The sequence below is a fragment of the Spea bombifrons genome, chromosome 13, assembly GCF_027358695.1.
Source record: "Spea bombifrons isolate aSpeBom1 chromosome 13, aSpeBom1.2.pri, whole genome shotgun sequence".
Lineage (NCBI taxonomy): Eukaryota > Metazoa > Chordata > Amphibia > Anura > Pelobatidae > Spea > Spea bombifrons.
The window spans coordinates 20,725,041-20,746,533 of record NC_071099.1 but is presented as its reverse complement, the minus strand read 5'-3'; the positions used below and the strand labels follow the sequence as shown (position 1 = coordinate 20,746,533).

Here is a 21,493-nt window from a genome sequence, read left to right as displayed (position 1 = left end):
GGGGTGCGGGAATTACCCCCGCAAAGAGGAATAAAACGCAGGGCAGGCCTTTCTCTACTCCCACCAGACGCCTCCAAGCATACTCAGCTTACTGCCCTGTCCCAAGGAGCTTACAGTCTAGTTGGGTAATGGGAGACCCTGTCCCAAGGAGCTTACAGTCTAGTTGGGTAATGGGAGACCCTGTCCCAAGGAGCTTACAGTCTAGTTGGGTAATGGGAGACCCTGTCCCAAGGAGCTTACAGTCTAGTTGGGTAATGGGAGACCCTGTCCCAAGGAGCTTGCAGTCTAGTTGGGTAATGGGAGACCCTGTCCCAAGGAGCTTACAGTCTAGTTGGGTAATGGGAGACCCTGTCCCAAGGAGCTTGCAGTCTAGTTGGGTAATGGGAGACCCTGTCCCAAGGAGCTTGCAGTCTAGTTGGGTAATGGGAGACCCTGTCCCAAGGAGCTTACAGTCTAGTTGGGTAATGGGAGACCCTGTCCCAAGGAGCTTGCAGTCTAGTTGGGTAATGGGAGACCCTGTCCCAAGGAGCTTACAGTCTAGTTGGGTAATGGGAGACCCTGTCCCCAGGAGCTTACAGTCTAGTTGGGTAATGGGAGACCCCGTCATTGGAAATGTAAAGAATGTTGCTGATGAGAAACATGAATCTGCATGGAGAGCTGGAGCTCCGAGGGCGCAGGCTGAGGAATTGGCAAAAGAGGGGGGATTAACTGCTTCTTGCCCAAGGAATTAGTGAGCGAGGGCTGCTCAGTGGCTCCTCCAGTTCTCCCAGTCCCAGTTTATCCCAGTCCCAGTTTATCCCAGTCCCAGCTGCCCTCACCTGTTTATCTGGTTTCTCCTGTAAGAAAAGTTGCCTCTGCTGTGAGGCGGCCCCGGGTGGCTTTCGGTGGCTCTGGGGTGCGATGTTCTGCAGCAGCCGAGGCCGTGTTAGTTGGGTCGGTCTCTGCGAGGCGATTTACGGTCATTTATGAATGAAATGTTTTTGGATTAACCCGGGCTGCCGATAATTGCTGTGAATGTTTAAATTCAGCGCTCTTCTACCTGGAGACGGCAGCGTTCGGGATCCATTAGCTCCTCCGCGTTTCACGGCTCAGGATCGCGGTGCGGGGGTCCGCAGGGTCACACGGTTTATTGGGCTCCAGGTCTGGGGGTTTATTTCCGTCACATCTTGTGAGTCGTCTGTTCCTGGCGTTTGATTAAGAGCTTCAGAAATGCCGATAAAAGGAACGCGGTCTGAATCGCCTTCGCCCCTCGCTTTTAAATGGAAATGATTCGCTTAGGAATCCCGTTAATGAACCTGCGCGGCTGACGGGGAGATGCGCGGCTGACGGGGAGACGCGCCGCATGGGGCAGCACTTTTGGGGTTTGGTTATGATAATGTGAGGACCTCCCCCCCGTTTTCAGCAGTAATTTTAATCTTTCGTCACCTGTTCGGCCCCGGCTGCCCTAATCCTGCGCGGTACAAACGAAGTGTCTCGCTGGGTACTTTGTATCTCATAAAGGAGCCCCGCAGGCCGGGTGTGATGGGGGATACAATTTGGGGAGGTTTCCAGTTATTTAACAGATTTTACATCCTGCTGACTGTTCCCAGTTGATTCGCTGCCATCGTGCTGCTCGATACCAATAAGTATGCGTGACGGGCAGAGAGCCCACGCGCCACCGCATGAACACGGCCCGGGGGTCATTTCCCCCCCGCCTCCCGCGTCTTCCGCTGTCTATTGATCGCCGCCGATCGTTTGTCACCATTTAACATCCATTATTCCCAGCAAACTGTATGCAAAGAGCCAGAGGAACGGAACGTATTCAAATCGCGCCCCGCACATCAGTCTCCTGCTCAAACACTAACCTGTCCAAACCGTGATTTGCATGGCTGTAAACACGTACCTGATAAATCGGATAAAAGCCTCGGCTGCTTCTCTGGAGCTTTGGATTAAGACATAAAGTGTGGCCCGGCCCGGTATTGGGGCATTATAAAGATAGGTTCTCCACAAAAGTGGGCCGTGAGTCTGTGGCCTTGGGGTAAGAGAGGATATGAAGTTTTATGTGCATACTACATACATACTACATACATACTACATACATACTACATCCATCAGTGGAATATTTGTCTATCGCCATGAGCACCGCTCCAAGGCTGAACAGGAAGTGAAGGGTGCGCCGTGAAACGGCTTCCCCCAGCCACCTGCTCAGGGTTATGAAGAAAGAGCATTTTGGTTTGGTCTTGTTACCATCACAACCATTGGAACACTCCTGTTGATTGCACCATGTCATTTGTTGCTATGGTAATAAGACCGCTTATCAAACCCAGTGCAGGATTTGGTCTTTATAAATAACCCTCCGCAGCTCACCCCAGGGCACTTCTGATGTTTTATTCAGCCTGATCATCAGAAATATAATTGGTGCGAATAATCTGCATCTGTTTCTGGGGCATTTCAGAGCGTTTTGTGTTTTGTTCGTATTCAGGAAGATTCTGCCGACAAAGAAACAATCCGTGCAGCTGCGGAGGAGACGAGCGCCGCTCCGAAAAGCCATTCGCCCCGACATTCCCTCCCTGCCCCTATTTACAAAAAGGCTAACCCTTTCAATGCTGGCAGTACGCTCAGCATAAGCCCAACCAATGAGGGCTCGCCATTGGGCAGTGTGTGTGGGGGGTCACAGGCACAGATCGGGGGTTTGGAGACCCCCACGCTCGGATTTCCCCCTCTTCCCGCTGCGTGACGGAGGTTCTCTGGCATCTGCCTCCCCAGGGCCGGCGCCTGCGTGTGTTGCTGCCGTTTGAATGCACTAATTACGGTGGCGGAGGCTTCCCTGCGCTCACAGAGAGGAGTACCGCGGCGGTAATCAGGATTATTTTTAATTATGGCCTCGCTAAACACAGGAAGACCTCATTAAGCTGCTCTTTGCAGTGATTACATTTCCCAAATTATCTGGGAAGCTATAGCTGCAGTGTATGCGTGTGCGTGTGCGTGCATGCGTGTGTATGTGCGTGTGTATGTATGTTACGATTGTTCCCTCTTGTGTGTTATCTGCCAGCATTTTTAGACACATGGTTATACATGGCTGCTGCGTGTGATGTCACTGTGATGTCACTGCGTGCGACATTCCCTGTAATCACTGCTCGCCGGTGATACTTTGTGTCCTCTTTGTATGAACGCTGATGGTCTTGTATGTAGAATCCGTGTGATTTGTGTTATTAGGCCTCCACATCCCGTGTCTGCGGCTTTTAGATATCGCTGTAGAGGGGGAGGAATAACGTCCTCGGTGAGACATTTTCTCGGTGTCTTTGCTGAGCCCACTAGTTACGCTAACTGTTTAAAGAGGTGAGCGGCGTCTCCATGACGCCGGGTGCCGCTGGGTACCGCCTGGTGCCGCCGGGTGCCGCCTGGTGCCGCCGGGTGCCCCACGCATCTCTGTGACGCTTCCAGCAGGCGCCGCATGCGCTTTACCATGGAAGTTTTTACACGCTTTTTACTAGGTTTCTGGGAGCACCGGCAGAATTACCAACGACTGCGTGCCGGAAATACCTGTCCGGCTGTTACGTTTTACACCACGCGGTATAAAGCGCCGTGGCCGCCGTCTCCCCCACGTCCGTTACACGTGGAAACGCTGGAAGCTGCGCCGCTTTTATGAATTCGAGTTCCTGGCTCTAAACTCCCGGAAGATGATGATTCACGACTGAATAGCGGCTTTACGCTGGTAGCATCTGTCACATATTGTAAGATGATGAATCCCGCGATACGGCGCGTGCGCTGCTTGGGGTTATTAGAAAGGGTAAATACTAATTATTGGGGTTATTTCTGGGTCCTTGGATTTGCTTTTTAACCCTTTTCAGCTGTGGCACGGTGGGTTACCTGAAGCATTGAGAGACGAGGCTATTAGCGGCGCGGCCCCTGCTTTCGGGGACGTTTGACGTTAATTCTCATTTTTTATTGGAATTACGTGAACTTTTTAAACGGTGCGGCTGCTGAATTAAAACTCGTCCTTGAAAGAGTTAATATTGTGTGGCTGCGCCGGTGCAGGTTCCGGGTCTGATTGGTCATTTTCCACAAACTCAGAAAAGAAAATCAGATTGCCGTGACCGCCAGCTGCCCCCGTCTGTGTGACTGCTGCCCCCCCATATATGAACATCAGCTGTGCCCCCCCCTATATGAACGTCAGCTGTGCCCCCCCCCCATACATGAACGTCAGCTGTGCCCCCCCTTATGAATGCCGGCTGCCCCCCTGTGTGTGATGCCCCCGTGGCCCTGCCTTTCTTCTGACGTCCTCTCGCTTTTCTCTTTGCAGTTTGCTGCTTCGTGGTTCACAAGAGGTGCCATGAATTTGTCACTTTCACCTGCCCCGGGGCAGACAAAGGGCCGGATACGGACGTAAGTAAAGAGTGTTACTGTGTGTTTGGGGTGTGGGGTACCAGCTCGGTGACGCCGTTGGGGTGGCTCGTGGCGCAGGGATGATTTGGTTCCCCCTCTGCCACTGATGAGACGATGAAGGAATCCCAAGCGTGGAGCAGCCCACGGCCGGCCGTATAGATTGAAGTGAAGGACACGGCCGTGCTGCGTGTGCGGTGTGAAAAGCGCGTGCCGCTGCCCGGGTCGTGTTAACGTGTTATCACGTGACTCGTGGCGCGACCACCGGTTGGTACGTTGAAAGCCGCGTCACTGAACTGATGTAACCAATGTGACGAGTGACACGTGTAGAGTGATTAGTGCCAGCAGAGAGCGCAAATCCACGAGGGAAGCCACGGGGTTAATGGCGATGCTTACAAAGAGATGCAATTATAAAACCTGCTGTTACGCGCTGCCTGTCTGTCTGTCTGCCGCCCGCCGTCTGTCTGTCTGCCGCCCGCCTGCCCGCCGTCTGTCTGTCTGCCGCCCGCCTGCCCGCCGTCTGTCTGCCGCCCGCCCGCCGTCTGTCTGTCTGCCGCCCGCCCGCTGTCTGTCTGTCTGCCGCCCGCCCGCTGTCTGTCTGTCTGCCGCCCGCCCGCTGTCTGTCTGTCTGCCGCCCGCCCGCTGTCTGTCTGTCTCGGGTATTGGGGTACCGCTGCGTGGTTTGGGGCTTGAAGGATTCTACTCCACGTTCTTTAACCCCTGGTTGGCCCTTTGGAGCGTGGCTCTGTTTTCTCCCGTGTTTTTTGCCGCTGCAGGAGATTGCGCTTTAGGGGGCCGCGCACGTTTTCTTAGTTAGACGCGAATCGGCTTTCTGAATATTTATTTAGTGATTTTGTTGGACGCAGCATTTTCCGGCCGTGTCTAGCGAGCATCGCCATGGAGACCGGCAGATAAGTGGATGAAGCTGCCAGCGATGTGCGTATTGCGAGCCGAGCGGTGGCTGCTTTATGATTGCGTTCGCAGAACCTGAATACGTGGATTGTGTTTAGTTTTTTGCGCGGTATTCCGGTATCCGCCGTGCGTGTCGGATATCTTGGTGCCCGCAGAATGCCCCTCGGCGCCCGGACTCCTGCCCTGGGGTCCCGTGCGCGGCGCCCTCTGCCATTGCATCGGACGAAGCGTTGTAAGTATGCGGAAGCTGATAGTGGCTCGCGTGCCTTTAGCGGCTTCCCGTGGGGTTATAGTGCTGCTGAGTATATTTAATTATCCCTGATGACAGAGACCCGGCCCTATCACCCCTTCCGCTGCGTCGGGGCAGTTTATCTAAAGTACCCCCCCCATGTATGTACTGAGGCGAGTAATAAACTTATGCGTGCAATCATTTCATGATCTCTGGCAGCAGCCGCTTCTCAGAGAGATTATTCTTTCTGATTCCCCCAAATTTGCCGGCTTTTTGTCTACACTCACCAGGTGCCCCCCCCCCGCACAGTGCGGGGAGGAATAAAATAATAAAACATGTAACCCTGTGATTGCTGCCCGGGGCTATCGGCGGCTCTCATTGCATTATAGAAATAAATTATTTATTTCCCATTGGCTGCGGAGATTCGTGGCTGCGTGTCCTGCCCGTGTCCTGCGCGTGTCCTGCGCGTGGGTTCCAAATAATCCAATTCAATGAATTATGAGAGTCGCCAAAAGCAAGATGCGATGGAGAAAAAGCAGACGTCTCCGCTGTTCCTGCGCTCCGTGCCCCCTGTTACTGGCACACGATTGGAGGGTCCAGGGGCCCCTGAGAGTAACACCGCTTAGCTGATGTACCCCAAGCAGGGAATGTGACCGCGTGGACATCGATGGCTCGCTGGCAGGAGGCGGCATTTCCTGGCTGACCGCGCCGGGATCAGGTAAACGGCCCGGCTTTAACGGCTGGCGTCTGCGTCGAAGGCTTCGGCAAGCTTCTCGCCTCTCGCCAAGTCTCTGCCTTCCTTTTTCTGGCCAGCATTGTAAGTGTTAATGGCTCCGGGATTTACCTCCTCGCTGGGCCATGAGATCGCTTACAGGAGGATTTGGGCTAATGACAGATAATCGGTGGGACGGGCCGCTCCGGGGCCTGCGGTCGTGTATAGCGGCGGCTTTATGGATGGTGAAAATCCCCCCGCAGGACACTAACTGGGTCACTCTCTCTGATGTCACACTTTCTGATCTTTCTCTCTGATGTCACACTCGGATGTCACACTTTCTGATCTTTCTCTCTGATGTCACACCCGGATGTCACGCTTTTTGATCTTTCTCTCTGATGTCACACCCGGATGTCACGCTTTTTGATCTTTCTCTCTGATGTCACACCCGGATGTCACGCTTTTTGATCTTTCTCTCTGATGTCACACTCGGATGTCACGCTTTCTGATCTCTCTCTCTGATGTCACACTTTCTCTGTGTGACGCTCTGTTGTCTCTCCCGCTCTCTCTATGTATCGCTCTCCTAGGACCCTCCGTCGTAGGTGACGATGTGTTTATTCTGTCACTCGCAGGGTTAACATGTCCTGCTCCCTGCGTCAGGCGCAGAATGAAGCAAATCTGATTAAATTCCATCTGTAAAGCGTCTTGCGTGGGACGCCACGGGCCGTGGTCAGAGCGGAGCCTGCGGCGCGGGGAACCTGTCTATTTTACAGGCTCCATACAACAAAAATGCCGGTCCTGTATAAAGCATCCCCCTGGCACCCTGCGGTTGCCATGGTAACCTCGTTCCACGGCCTCTCTCCCTCCACTGCTTGATCGAGAGCAAGACCCCCCGTCCCCCCCCCGTCCATCCTGGAAAATATAAACGTGAAAGCTGATTGTGCTGTCAGGATCTCCTGTGGCCACCGGAGCGTTGTTTTTAGTGACGGGGGGGGTCCTGTCTCTACGCGCAGGTTGAGTGGCCGGGGCGTTGCGTGGCGCTGGCCACGTCGGTTCGCGTGAATCCCGGTCGTTTCCTCGTTGTCCTATTCTGACCACAAACTGTTATGAAACGACCCCGGGGTGGCGGGGGAGATCGTGGAGCGAGAGAGCACTTATCCTAATGATATAAAAGGCATGGGGGGGAATAAGCTCCTGGAGAGCGCGATACCACGTGTGTCGTAATCCTCGTGGTGCCCAGTTAACCCTGCAGGGGCTGGTACGCTGTTCTCGCATGACTCGTTGAGTGAAGTGTGCAGGATTTTTCATGACACGAAGCCTTAGGCCGCTGCCCCCCCCTTACTGCCTCTTTTCCTCACTCATTGGACGGGCAGGAAGGCTTCCCCTCCTGATATAGGGGCGAGATGCGGGCGTAGCGACCGGTGGCGAGATGCGGGCGTAGCGACCGGTGGCGAGATGCGGGGAGTAGTGACCGCGCCGACGCTCTAATAACGTCTCGTGGACAGTGGCACTCGCTGCTCGGGCTATAAATAACAAGCTGCCCTCATCCCGTCATTAAAGGGGCAGCACCCGGCTGAATTGGTGATACGCAGGGCGCCCCCTGTCTGTGGCCGGAGCCAGTGTCTGACCAAACAGTGGCATGTGGCCCTTGGAGGGTCCCAGACACGAGTCGGGTGACGGTCCTGGTGAAGCGCGGCGTCAGGAGGAACTCCGGCCCTGCGCCAAAGAGCTCACAGTCTAGTGATATCGCGTGAGACTCTGCCCCGAGGGTCCTGTAATAAGTTATTACTTTCAATGCAACACGTGGCTGGGCGGAGGTGACCCCTGGTCGCGCCGTGCCCCTGCCGTGTGGCATAACGTGACGCCACGCCAGACACAGCAGCTGCCGCCAGCCGCGCACGCTGCCCGAGTCCTCACGCGCCTAGCGCTTCGCTTGAGTCGCCGGCCAGAGAGGTTTATGCTTGACTGGGCCGCGTTGGGTGCAGCCGGCGGCGTATATGTGGCATCATCCCGTGGCACTTCGTGTGGCCGGAGGCTGTTTGCGAAGCTCATCCTGGCAGCAGAGAGAGAGCAGCTGCTGCGTTAGAGACTTTCAGCCAATAATTGTCCCAAACAGCATTTTTTCAGCCCAAAGGAATGTGGGATGCGAGTCCCGCTGCGCTGCGGAGCTGCCGGGGGGGGGGGGATCCGTGGCTTCTCGCTGCGTTGGGAGCAGATGGAAGTCGTTATCCTCTGACTGTAACCTCCATAAATGCACCAGGAACACGGAGCGAGGCCACGGAAGCCGCCGTGTTTGCCTTATGGGAGGCGATGGCTTCGTGTACCCAAACAATCCTCATTCTCTGGTAATCCCGTGACCCGGGTCTTAATGATCCCAGAACGTTCCTTAGAACAAAGCATGTAATAGGTTCACGTTCTAGAGCAGCAGCCGGTACAGAGAAGCCACAGCCGCTGGCGCTCTAGGTTTGGGGCAGGGCAGTCGGCGCAGGACGAGAGCCTCCGTGGGCCCGCTCCGTGGCCGCAGCAGCCTGGGTCGGGGCCGTATAACTGTTTGCCGGCACTTGCGCTGTGTGTCAAGGATCCGACAGGTGCCGTGGCGCTGTACACTGCATTCAGAAGCGAAAGGTGCTTGCTGTGAAGTTGCCGATCTCGGAGCCATTAATTGCCCCATCTGTGTTTTACTGCCCCGGTTACCCTGCGTTATGTAACGGCTTTGGGTATGTTGGGTTGTGAAATAGTTTCCTGCAGCCACGCCGCTTCCTGGGGCCACGGGGCGGATTAAACTCTGTGTGGACTTCTCGTTATCGCCCCTTGAGGTTATTGACCAGTCCTGATGCTAACCCTTTCTCTCCCTGCTGCAGTGCCATGCCTTCCTGTACTGTGGGATGTAAAGGGTTAACCGTCCCAAGAGAGATGAAATGTGTCTCTGGGGCAGCTTCCCTGACCCCGCTAATTACCCCAATCGGGAGGAATCTTATCAAATGACATCACTGCGAGACGCTGGTGACACGGGCATCACGGGACACGTTACACGGGCCACGCGGGGGTTATTATTCATAGATTGCTTATAGCGCCATCGTCTTCTGTAGCGCTGTTCGGTGGGTAAAGAACAAACAGCTCATCGCAAAACCATTAGGACGGGAGGGGGAGCTCCTGGCCCCTCTGGCTGTGAAAGGGTTAACACCCCAGTGATATAAGGCACCAGCCCGTTTGGCGCAGTGAATACAGGGTCCGGGGCCGGCGCGTTACATCATAGCTAGGGTAAAAATAATTCCGTTATCCTCTGGCAGACATGGGGTTAAGACGTGGTGACCTTTTGGGAAGGGAGCGAGGGTCCGTCCGAGACCTGGACTCTTCCAGTGACACCCGTGTTTATTCTAAAGTCCTGACCTTTTTCCATTCTATTTTGAGACGGCGGGTGAGGGGCACAGCGCGAAACCCTTTATCTGCTGGTCTTGGGCCCTGGGGGTTTGGCGGGTCTGTCCACTGGCCACTGTCCACTTTGCGTGCGGATGTGTCTGTCCACGTGTCTGTCTGTCTTTGGGCAGTCACGCTGTGCGCCGACGTGGGGTCCCGACACTGGCCTCAGGGGCCGGGCCGCCGATAATGTTTATCGGTGCTGCAATTCCTTATGGTGTCTATTTAGAGCTGGCGTGTCTACTCCGGAGAGCGAGGCTGGTCTCCACTACCCACTCAACAAATACTGATAATGACAGATGGGGCAGTTTGGGCGGAAAGCTGCAGCTCTGCAGCTGCCGCCGTTATCTGACTGTCAGCCCTTTGGACCGGATGGCCCGTATGGCCAGTGGTAGCCATGTTACACCGAGTGTCTGGGAGGCGAAGGGTTATCGGCAGAAAGTATGTGTAAATGTTATTGTATGTTCTCGTGTGTTTGCTGCTCTGAAGGTGCGAGTCCAAATAAGACAAGATTTTGACTTTATAAGGAATCCCTCGGACGGCGGGGATTAAAAAGAGATAAATCTGCCACGTGCCGCGCAGCCACGTAACAAAAAGTCACAGATTTCAGGGATTTTTAACCTCTGCAGGGTCGGTGTGATTCCCGGGGGGCTCGACAGGTGAAAATCCCAAAATGTGTTTGGGGGTCCATAGATAAGATCTTTAGGACCCCGCGCCGTCCGCCCCAGCCACGGAAGGATTTAGGCCAATTAGCCCTGTTTCTGAGGTTTTCAGCCAAGTTTCCTGCGGTTCTGGGCTTTTCAAGCGTCTTCCTCTGTCTAAATCCCTCTAAAGTAAATAACCCGCTAGCAGGAGGTCTCTCTCTTAACCCCCGCCCCGCCCCGCAGGCCTCTGCCCCCCTGTACCCCCCCCTCCCGGTCCGCGCAGGTCTCTAAACCCCCCGCCCCGCAGGTACTGGACCCCCTCCTGGGCGGCCTGCGCGGATACCGGTCCCTCACAGGCGTGTGAATCTAGAACCCTTTGCAGGGGCCCGGTGTGGTGTGAGCTGTGGGAGCAGACGGGCCGGCGGTTCTAAGCCGATGTATGTTCTGTGCGTTCCGTGTTTCTTGTGTTTCCCATGTAAACTGACTGCCTCTCTTTCTGTGTTCTAGGATCCGAGGAGTAAACACAAATTTAAAATCCACACGTATGGCAGCCCCACGTTCTGTGACCACTGCGGGTCGCTGCTCTACGGGCTGATCCACCAGGGCATGAAGTGTGAAAGTGAGTAGCACACATTTCTGCTGAGAGCTTTTAATTCCGCTAGTGGTGGGGTCCGTGGCGAGATCTGTGGGGGGGCGTGGATTTAGTAGACGTTGGGTATGGGTGGGTCATGGCTTTATCTGGGGCCCGTTGGGCTCATGTACTAACGCTCGTCTCTCTGCCCCGCAGCATGCGACATGAACGTCCACAAGGTTTGCGTGGTGAACGTGCCGAGCCTGTGTGGCATGGATCACACAGAGAAGAGGGGGAGAATTTTACTGAAAGCCGAAGTCGATGAAGACAAGTTAAACGTCACAGGTGAGCCGGGGAGGGGGACACTGCGGCCACGGACGGTCCTCGAGAGTCCGGGGTAAATGTGCTAAAGACGTTCTGGGGCCTCGGCTTTGTGCAGTCACAGGGGGGGCCTGCCACAATCTGCCCCGCGGGCACAGAGAACAGCAGGCGGCACACGGGTCCTGACAAGTCACGACACCAGTAACCGTATAGATTTGCTGTTTGCGCACCACTGGCCGTGTGATGTGGCACACGTGGTAATCGCAGGCTGGTGGGAATGACTTCCTGTAAAGGCCACGGGATTACTGGACAGGGATCGCTGGCACGTGGACTCATCCAATCTGGGGATCTGAGCCTCATTTCCTTGTGAGACCTAGAACCAGCCTTCTGGTTTCCCTTCTGTCCGGCACGGCGTGGTGCGTCGATCTGATTTACCGGTAAGCGGGGGGTGTCGGGGGCAGGAAGAGGGGGTGGAGCCCCCGGGCTCACAGGTGTCGGGGGCAGGAAGAGGGGGTGGAGCCCCCGGGATCACCAAGCTACCTTTAGCGGTAATCCAGCCGTTACTGAGCCCGCGGCTGCACATGTGTATGGATACATTTGATTAACATGCTGATTCCCCCGGGGTGGGTTTCCCTCTGGGGTGGGTGTTTCTCGGGGGGTCGGTTTCGGCCGGGGGGGTGGCTCAGGGTGGGTTCTCCAGCTTTGGCAGATTGGTGTTTCCCGGTTGGGTCGGCACAGAGGCCGCCTGCTTCTGGGAGCATTAACCGTTAAGATAACCGTTAAGGTAACGGAAGAATAGGAGAGATAGAGCAGCAGCCGTCGGTAGGCTCTCACGGCCCCGCCACCGCTGTGAGTAAACCTTTTTAACCCTTTGCGGGTAGTGGGATGGGCAGTGTCTGCTGTGGCACCGGCAGGCGTGGGTAATGCGTGGTGTCAGAGCTCCCCCTGCTGGTAAATCTGTATGATGCGGGCACAGGGGCCCCACGCCGCGTTTCATTGTTGGTTTGTTGGGTTTTGGGCAGAATTTGTTCCAAAACACACAAATCCGGCTCTTTCCTGTGGCCGCGCACTCTGTGGCCGCGCACTCTGTGGCCGCGCACTCTGTCGCCGTGGTTATCTGCAGCAAATTGAAATGCGGCTTCGGTGGGACTTGCGAGCCGGTTCCACAGAGGATGTGCAGCCGGCACTTATAAGTGACAATGTATTTAACCATTTGAGTGCAAGCCGGGGCTGCCAGAGGAGGAATTATCCACAGTGATGGCGAAATGCGCCAGGTTCGGCTTTCTGCACGAATCCCATTTCAGTGATTGAAGAGCCAGTCGCGTTCTGCTGGCCGAGGCCCCGGCCGCGTAATAAACAGCATTGGTTAGAACGCGTTACTGGAGGCGCGTGGCCCGCTGATTTTGTTTGGCCCCCATTGGGTGGTAAAGTAGGCAGATGATGGGGGGTGAGGGGCGATGGCTGGGTGGAGCAGATGGCCCCTCTGTGTGTCCATCTATTGGTTAATGTAAGTGTCTGTCATTTCTAGTTCGGGAGGCGAGGAACCTCATCCCTATGGACCCCAATGGCCTGTCGGACCCTTACGTGAAGCTCAAACTTATTCCCGACCCCAAGAATGAAAGCAAGAAAAAAACCAAAACTATCCGCTCCTCCCTGAACCCCCACTGGAACGAGACCTTCACCTTGTGAGTAGCTCCAGGGTCATGTGACGGGGCAGTTTGGTTTCACTCATATAGACCCCCCCCCCCCCATTGCACATACATTCTGCTCCAAGGAGACTTGAAATTGGGGACCTATTCCCCCCCCTTCTCTGTGTCTCCTGGACCCACCCCGGGAGGACATTTCGTCACCCGCTCCCTTCTCTTGTTGCAGCAAATTGAAGCCGTCGGATAAAGACCGTCGGCTCTCCATAGAGATCTGGGACTGGGACCGGACGACCAGAAACGATTTCATGGGCTCCTTCTCGTTTGGGGTGTCCGAGCTGATGAAAATGCCAGCGTGTGGGTGGTGAGTATCTCGCTGGTGTCACTCGGTACCCGGGGGCCCGGCCCTTAAACATGTCGCTGTCTCTCAGTACCCGGGGGCCCCTAAACATGTCGATGTCACTCAGTACCCGGGGGCCCGGCTCTTAAACATGTCGCTGTCACTAAGTACCCGGGGGCCCTTAAACATGTCGCTCTCACTCAGTACCCGGGGGCCCTTAAACATGTCGCTGTCACTCAGTACCCGGGGCCCTAGGAGGGACCAGCCCTTAAGTATGTCGCTGACACTCAGTACCCGGGGCCCTAGGAGGGACCGGCCCTTAAACATGTCGCTGTCACTTGGTACCCGGGGCCCTAGGAGGGACCGGCCCTTAAACATGTCGCTGTCACTTGGTACCCGGGGCCCTAGGAGGGACCAGCCCTTAAACATGTCTCTGACACTCAGTACCCGGGGCCCTTAAACATGTCGCTGTCACTCAGTACCCGGGGCCCTTAAACATGTCGCTGTCACTCAGTACCCGGGGCCCTAGGAGGGACCAGCCCTTAAGTATGTCGCTGACACTCAGTACCCGGGGCCCTAGGAGGGACCGGCCCTTAAACATGTCGCTGTCACTTGGTACCCGGGGCCCTAGGAGGGACCGGCCCTTAAACATGTTGCTGTCACTCGGTACCTGGGGCCCTAGGAGGGACCGGCCCTTAAACATGTCGCTGTCACTCAGTACCCGGGGCCCTAGGAGGGACCAGCCCTTAAACATGTCGCTGACACTCAGTACCCGGGGCCCTAGGAGGGACCGGCCCTTAAACATGTTGCTGTCACTTGGTACCCGGGGCCCTAGGAGGGACCAGCCCTTAAACATGTCGCTGACACTCAGTACCCGGGGCCCTAGGAGGGACCGGCCCTTAAACATGTTGCTGTCACTTGGTACCCGGGGCCCTAGGAGGGACTGGCCCTTAAACATGTCATTAGTACCTGGGGGCCACAGATGATGAGAAAGTTCTGTAAATTCAGTTGCAAGGATGACTCCCAGAGATTAATAAAAACACATTTCATGCACATATACGTTACATAGACTTATCGGTGAGCTATACATGGTGCAGGGTGTACATTGGTTTCCATGGTGATTACTCCACTTTGCACGAGACTTGCTATTTATGCTTTGGGGGGGCCGGGCGCTCCCCAGTTCTTGTAATTTTTGATTGCAGGAAGCCCTGATCTCTCGCATTTTGTCTCAAGGTACAAATTACTGAATCAGGAGGAGGGCGAGTATTACAACGTCCCGATCCCGGAGGCCGACGACGACGGCAACGTGGAACTGCGGCAAAAATTTGAGGTGAGAATAAAGCCGGGGGGCTCCGGGACCAGCTCAGGTAATTCTTATCACGCTAATTCTTATCACGTAAACTGTTGGCGCTATATAAATAAAAGATAATGATGATAAATAATAATAATACAGTATCGGTGGCAGCTGATAACATGTGGGGGGGGGGGGCAGCGGGCTCTGACATCACAGATCTGTCCCTGCGGTTTCAGGATAAACGGCCGAGCCGAGATCAGGTGCGTCTGTAACCCGACGAAGTAAGACGTCTGCATGTCCTGCGATAACACGCGTGCTAAAGAGTGCGCATGCTAAGAGCGTGTGCTTCCTCATTGGTCGTGTTGGTTGTGCTGGGAGCGTGCGCTCTGTGATTGGTTGTGTCGGGGTGCGGTGCTGTGTATGCTGGGAGCGTGCACTCTGTGATTGGTTGTGTCGAGGTGCGGTGTATGCTGGGAGCGTGCGCTCTGTGATTGGTTGTGCTGGGAGCGTGCGCTCTGTGATTGGTTGTGCTGGGAGCGTGCGCTCTGTGATTGGTTGTGTCGGGGTGCGGTGCTGTGTATGCTGGGAGCGTGCACTCTGTGATTGGTTGTGTTGGGGTGCGGTGTATGCTGGGAACGTGAGCTCTGTGATTGGTTGTGTTGGGGTGCAGTGTATGCTGGGAGCGTGCGCTCTGTGATTGGTTGTGTTGGGGTGCGGTGTATGCTGGGAGCGTGCGCTCTGTGATTGGTTGTGCTGGGAGCGTGCGCTCTGTGATTGGTTGTGTCGGGGTGCGGTGCTGTGTATGCTGGGAGCGTGCACTCTGTGATTGGTTGTGTTGGGGTGCGGTGTATGCTGGGAACGTGAGCTCTGTGATTGGTTGTGTTGGGGTGCAGTGTATGCTGGGAGCGTGCGCTCTGTGATTGGTTGTGTTGGGGTGCGGTGTATGCTGGGAGCGTGCGCTCTGTGATTGGTTGTGCTGGGAGCGTGCGCTCTGTGATTGGTTGTGTCGGGGTGCGGTGCTGTGTATGCTGGGAGCGTGCACTCTGTGATTGGTTGTGTTGGGGTGCGGTGTATGCTGGGAACGTGAGCTCTGTGATTGGTTGTGTTGGGGTGCAGTGTATGCTGGGAGCGTGCGCTCTGTGATTGGTTGTGTTGGGGTGCGGTGTATGCTGGGAGCGTGCGCTCTGTGATGGGGTGTGGTGCTGTGTACGCTGGGAGCGTGCGCTGTGATTGGTTGTGTCGGGGTGCGGTGCTGTGTATGCTGGGAGCGTGCGCTCTGTGATTGGTTGTGTCGGGGTGCGGTGCTGTGTACGCAGGGAACGTGAGCTCTGTGATTGGTTGTGTCGGGGTGCGGTGCTGTGTATGCTGGGAGCGTGCGCTCTGTGATTGGTTGTGTTGGGGTGCGGTGCTGCGCATGCTGGGAGCGTGCGCAGTGATTGGTTGTGTTGAGGTGCGGTGCTGCGCATGCTGGGAGCGTGCGCCGTGATTGGTTGTGTCGGGGGGCGGTGCTGGGAGCGTGCGCTCTGTGATTGGTTGTGCTGGGAGCGTGCGCTCTGTGATTGGTTGTGTCGGGGTGCGGTGTATGCTGGGAACGTGAGCTCTGTGATTGGTAGTGCTGGGAGCGTGCGCTCTGTGATTGGTTGTGTCGCAGTGCGGTGTATGCTGGGAACGTGAGCTCTGTGATTGGTTGTGCTGGGAGCGTGCGCTCTGATTGGTTGTGTCGGGGTGCTGTGTATACTGGGAGCGTGCGCTCTGTGATTGGTTGTGTCGGGGTGCGGTGTATGCTGGGAGCGTGCGCTCTGTGATTGGTTGTGCTGGGAGCGTGCGCTCTGTGATTGGTTGTGTCGGGGTGCGGTGCTGTGTATGCTGGGAGCGTGCGCTCTGTGATTGGTTGTGTCGGGGTGCTGTGTATGCTGGGAGCGTGCGCTCTGTGATTGGTTGTGTCGGGGTGCTGTGTATGCTGGGAGCGTGCGCTCTGTGATTGGTTGTGTCGGGGTACGGTGCTGCGCATGCTGGGAGCGTGCGCTGTGATTGGTTGTGTTGGAATGCAATGTTGCGCTTTGTGACTATTATAACAATAAGCTTGTATTTATTGCACAGAATAACAAGATCCGCCGGTTGCCCCGAGTTACTGCCGGATTCAGGCCCAGTGGGGAAGGCGTGATGAGGGTTGAGGGCAGAAAGAGCTGCCGGCGCAGCCGCAGAGGGCCCGAAATGTGGAGCATCTGCTGGCTGCTATAATATATGCGGGGCGCTGATTGCTGCGGCTGCGCATGCCATTTGGCTCGCGGGATTCCTGTAATTATTTCTCCGTGAGGCGGCGCTCCGGCGATAAGTAACACTCGGTCCGGCGCGTCGCATCTTCTCAGCCTTTGTCTCATTTGCAAAAATAAGGTGTTGCCATGGCAATCCGCTTCATCGCTTATTAACTCCTCTCCCCATCCGGGGCCCCTGGATGAGGGCAACCGGGGCCCGCATAACTCTTGCATACGCTGGCGGTTCCCTGCGATATCGCGGCTGCATTACCCACCTGACAAGACCGCCGATTAACTCCTTATGCTGGAGCCTTTAGAGGTCTGTCAATTATTGCTGGAAGAAGTTAATGTGTTTTTGGGGCGACGCATGAACCTGACCCTGTTTTCACAATGCATGATGGGTAACAAATGTACAGGTGGGGGGGCCAAACATGGGAGATGCACAGGTTCCGGGGAGGGATAAGTTGACGCCGTCAGCGGGGAGGCCTGACCCGTTCACTCGTTGCAGAAAGCCAAACTGGGGCCGGCCGGCAACAAAGTGATCGGCCCGACGGACAAGCGCAGGTCCTACGTCCCGTCCAACAACATCGACAGCGTCAAGCTCACCGACTTCATCTTCCTCATGGTGCTGGGGAAAGGCAGCTTCGGGAAGGTGGGTGACATGCTTCGGGGGGGCTAAAGGACGCGGCGGGCCGCGCAGGCAGGGGTGTGACGCTGTTGATTGACAGGTGATGTTGGCGGAGAGGAAGGGGTCGGACGAGCTTTACGCCATCAAGATCCTGAAGAAGGACGTCGTTATCCAGGATGATGATGTGGAATGCACTATGGTGGAGAAGCGAGTGTTAGCTCTTCAGGAGAAGCCACCCTTCCTGACCCAGCTGCATTCCTGCTTCCAGACCGTGGTGAGTGACACAGATCAACCCCTGAGGATCCCACTGCCCCCTCCCCCAATTCCAGGGGCCGACACGGACCTGGGGGCCGCGTCTCATTCTTGCTGTCTTGTGGCAGGACCGGCTGTACTTCGTCATGGAATACGTGAACGGGGGAGACCTCATGTACCACATTCAGCACGTGGGGAAGTTCAAGGAGCCGCAGGCAGTGTAAGTGCCCCACCCCGGCATCTGTACACGTAACATGCGGTATACGACCTGTGCGCAGAAGCTTGCAATCTAATAAACATGCGCCGACACGCTCGTAATGTCTCCTCCGTCCCCTGCAGGTTTTACGCGGCAGAGATATCAGTCGGACTCTTTTTTCTGCACAAGAAAGGAATCGTTTACAGGTCAGTGTGTGGCGGCCCCTGGGCCGGCCCCGCTCAGCCAGAGAATGAGGCGGGTAGTTGGGGTGAGCGGCTCAGTGGGGGGGCCGAGGTTTCTGTCAGGGGTCCGCGTGCTCTTCTCATACAATGAGCCGGCTGTTCCTCTCCTGTGTGTTAATCTAGCGTGTACTGTTACCCAGCTGCCGCATGCACACACGCGTGTGCCGGAGTGTCGCATGGAGTGTTTTGTTAAGGGGTACATACAGTAAAGCGCGATTCTCGTCACCAACATGCGCGGCTTTCCTCCCACAGAGACCTGAAGCTGGACAATGTGATGCTGGACTCCGAGGGTCACATTAAGATCGCAGATTTCGGGATGTGTAAAGAGCACATGGTGGACGGGGTCACCACTCGCACGTTCTGCGGGACCCCCGACTACATCGCTCCAGAGGTGAGTGGCCGTGAGCCGGTTGCTGATTGGCCGGCGCTTATTCGATAGGAAAGAATGAATCAGACGAAGCCGCATGTAGTCGGCGTTTGCTCCAGTTATGTCAGCTTCTCGCTCCCAGCGGGTTCTGGGGAAGCGCTCGCCGCGTGTGCTCGCACCTGGGAGGGGTTTATACATCCAGCTCTCCATATGGCTAAATAAAGCCCCCAACCCCCCCCTTATCTGAGATAATTTGCCATTTACGGGCAGCCCGGGCAGTGGGTATAATGGGGGCGCGGCGGGTGCGACGTTTGGGGTGTGGAAAGTGAAATCAGCATTTACCGGGTCCGTTGCCGAGCAAAAGCCGAAAGCATAATCCTCTGCCGCTCGTATCTCCTCCCTCAGATCATCGCCTATCAGCCGTACGGGAAGTCAGTGGACTGGTGGGCCTACGGCGTGCTGCTCTACGAGATGCTGGCCGGACAGGTAAGATGTTAGAACATAATAACTAGAACTGCTGGCACCTAAATGGACCAATCAGGAGGGGCGTGGGACCACCCAACAGGTGCTCCGAACATTGACAAAAGCCACGTTTTTGGCTAAAGCCATGGACTCGCCTGCGGGGGAGTAAAAAACATTGATCACAGGAAGTGATCCGGGGGAAGCCGTTTCTCTGCGCACGCTTCACTTCCTGAAATATATTTATATTCTATGTCTATTTCGCGGGGGGCGTCTGGGTGAGAGGGGCAGTTAGTCTGCAGATGTGGCGCTAGTCAATAAACCCGTTACCCGCTGTGCTGCGCGCATGGCGGACCCCATTGGCCAATCGGCAGCTGCCAGTCATCTTGTACCATGTTCTTCCTCCTGCAGCCACCATTCGATGGAGAGGATGAAGATGAGCTCTTCCAGTCCATAATGGAGCACAATGTCTCGTACCCCAAATCTATGTCAAAGGAAGCCGTGTCCATCTGTAAAGGGGTGAGTGCGGAGCGGGGGGCAGCAGCGCAGTATCCCCCCATAAATAATGCGTCATCCCCTTCGACGACCGATGCACTTTCTCAGGGTCCCGCAGGGAGGGAAGGGATGGATTGTGAGCTTCACAGGGTGTTGCGGGAGCGTCCGGCGGGTTCTTTGCATGCGGCGTATTGATGATGTCATCAGGAAGCCTTTAGTGATGCGGCTTCGCTGTTAAGCTGTCCCCGCGTCCCCTCTAATCTGCGCTTCGCTTCCTGGTTTCTAGTTGATGACCAAGCATCCCGTCAAGCGCCTGGGCTGCGGGCCGGAGGGCGAGCGCGACATTCGAGAACATGCCTTCTTCAGGAGGATCGACTGGGAGAAGCTGGAGAACCGAGAGATCCAGCCGCCATTTAAACCAAAAGTGGTGAGTGCGCAAAAGGCTTGCAGACTGGGATGCGGATTCTCGCGCAGGCTTCCGGTCCGCACCGAGAACGACCTGCTCTGCGGGTTCGGGGGGAGCTCTGCAGGTTACCGGGTTGGGGGGGCGCTCTGCGGGCGAAGCTTCAGCCTCGAAACTTTTCTTCTCTCCCCTTCACAAGGATCGTTAATAGTCGGATTTCTCTGTAAATGAACCGGCTGCAGGGAGAGTGTAGTCATTGGGGGGCGCAGATCCTCGTCACAGGGGGTCATGGGAAGGTTTCCCATGGGGTTGTTACTTTCCTACTGAATGAAATTCATTCACACACCTGCTCCCGGCACGTCCTCCCCGATAATTACCGAGTGGACGTGTAAGTGAACGGAGGCAGCAGACGGGCGCAGCATGCGCAGCTCTGCGTTTCTCAGCTCCGTTTTCAGCCCCCGCAGTCCCGGAGATCAGCCTCTCGCCTTCCCCAACGTGTTACCGCACCTCGGCTTTATATAGTGCGCCAGATCTCAGCTTCCCCCAAACGCGGCAGGAAGCCGAGTCACGCGAGACGCGCTGACAGGAGGGCTTTATTTGTGCCGGGGCGTTCCTCACGCTTACCACCGGCAGCATTACGCTGACGAGAGACCTCAGACACACGTTACGTTTGGGGGGTTTGTTGAGCGACTCTCGGGAAGGACAGAGTGACTCGGCTCTCCGTTAATCAGCTAGTTGCTCGGTGTTATTAAAGGCGCGCGCGGCGGGTGTCCGGCCGGGAGCCGCGCATGCTGCATTTCAAATACTCCTATGAATACGGTAAAAGATTGTGTCGGAAAGAAGCCGGCACATACTCGGTTAATCACTTCCCCCCTCCCCCGATTAGCGCAGCGTTTCACCTAAACGTATATTCTCACATCGCGTGATCCTTGGTGATCGGTAATTGTTAACCCATAATTCCCTGCGGCGTGGATTGTTCGAAATCTCTTTGCTTTGAATAATAAAGCTTAGATAGAGGACCCGTGTGAGCCGGGCGCATGCCGCGCTCGTGCCGGCAGAGGACCCGTGTGAGCCGGGCGCATGCCGCGCTCGTGCCGGCAGAGGACCTGTGTGAGCCGGGCGCATGCCGCGCTCGTTCCGGCAGAGGACCCGTGTGAGCCGGGCGCAGGCCGCGCTCGTGCCGGCAGAGGACCCGTGTGACCCGGGCGCAGGCCGCGCTCGTGCCGGCAGAGGACCCGTGTGAGCCGGGCGCATGCATACATAGTTCACGGTCTGCTTCTCTCCGCAGTGTGGGAAAGGCGCAGAAAACTTCGACAAGTTCTTCACCAGAGGCCAACCCGTCCTAACACCGCCCGACCAGCTCGTCATCTCCAACATCGACCAGGCGGACTTCGAAGGTTTCTCCTACATCAACCAGCAGTTTGTTCACCCCAGCCTACAGAGCGTGCCGTGAGCGCGGACACCGGGGGATTTGCCAATAACCCTACAATTTTAAGGTCGCGACCTCCAGATAACCAGGGCCTGAAAATTCTAGGGTTACATAAATTTATAAATCTAATCAAATAAAAACTCGATTGTGTTACTGAAAGAACGTGTTGCGCGGGGACCATCATCCGGCCGTGGGCAGCGTCTGCCGCCGCCGATTCTCTCCGTGGAGAAACCACGTGCCACGGCAGGGAGAGGCAGCACAAGCCCTTCATAGATAGAGGACCCTTAAAGTGAAGGTTGAGAGACCCCCCCGCGCAGCGGCC

The 21,493-nt window shown here is 56.0% G+C and overlaps 1 protein-coding gene across 2 annotated transcripts in view; it reads left to right on the top strand.

Moving 5' to 3' along the window:
* Positions 1-21,333, top strand: part of PRKCA (protein kinase C alpha) — a 41,392-nt gene extending 20,059 nt beyond the window's left edge. The window contains exons 3-18 of one of the 2 annotated variants that reach the window (XM_053453533.1): positions 4,283-4,365; positions 10,784-10,895; positions 11,064-11,192; positions 12,697-12,853; positions 13,041-13,175; positions 14,385-14,481; positions 14,682-14,705; positions 17,209-17,352; positions 17,429-17,602; positions 17,709-17,800; positions 17,920-17,982; positions 18,271-18,409; positions 18,791-18,871; positions 19,256-19,363; positions 19,626-19,766; positions 21,031-21,333. In XM_053453533.1, coding sequence (XP_053309508.1) covers positions 4,283-4,365; positions 10,784-10,895; positions 11,064-11,192; positions 12,697-12,853; positions 13,041-13,175; positions 14,385-14,481; positions 14,682-14,705; positions 17,209-17,352; positions 17,429-17,602; positions 17,709-17,800; positions 17,920-17,982; positions 18,271-18,409; positions 18,791-18,871; positions 19,256-19,363; positions 19,626-19,766; positions 21,031-21,195 — 1,844 coding nt within the window. In that variant the 3' untranslated portion in view covers positions 21,196-21,333. The remainder of the gene's footprint in view (positions 1-4,282; positions 4,366-10,783; positions 10,896-11,063; positions 11,193-12,696; positions 12,854-13,040; positions 13,176-14,384; positions 14,482-14,681; positions 14,706-17,208; positions 17,353-17,428; positions 17,603-17,708; positions 17,801-17,919; positions 17,983-18,270; positions 18,410-18,790; positions 18,872-19,255; positions 19,364-19,625; positions 19,767-21,030) is intronic. The other variant, XM_053453534.1, reaches the window with a different exon arrangement.
* Positions 21,334-21,493: the final 160 nt, after the last annotated feature.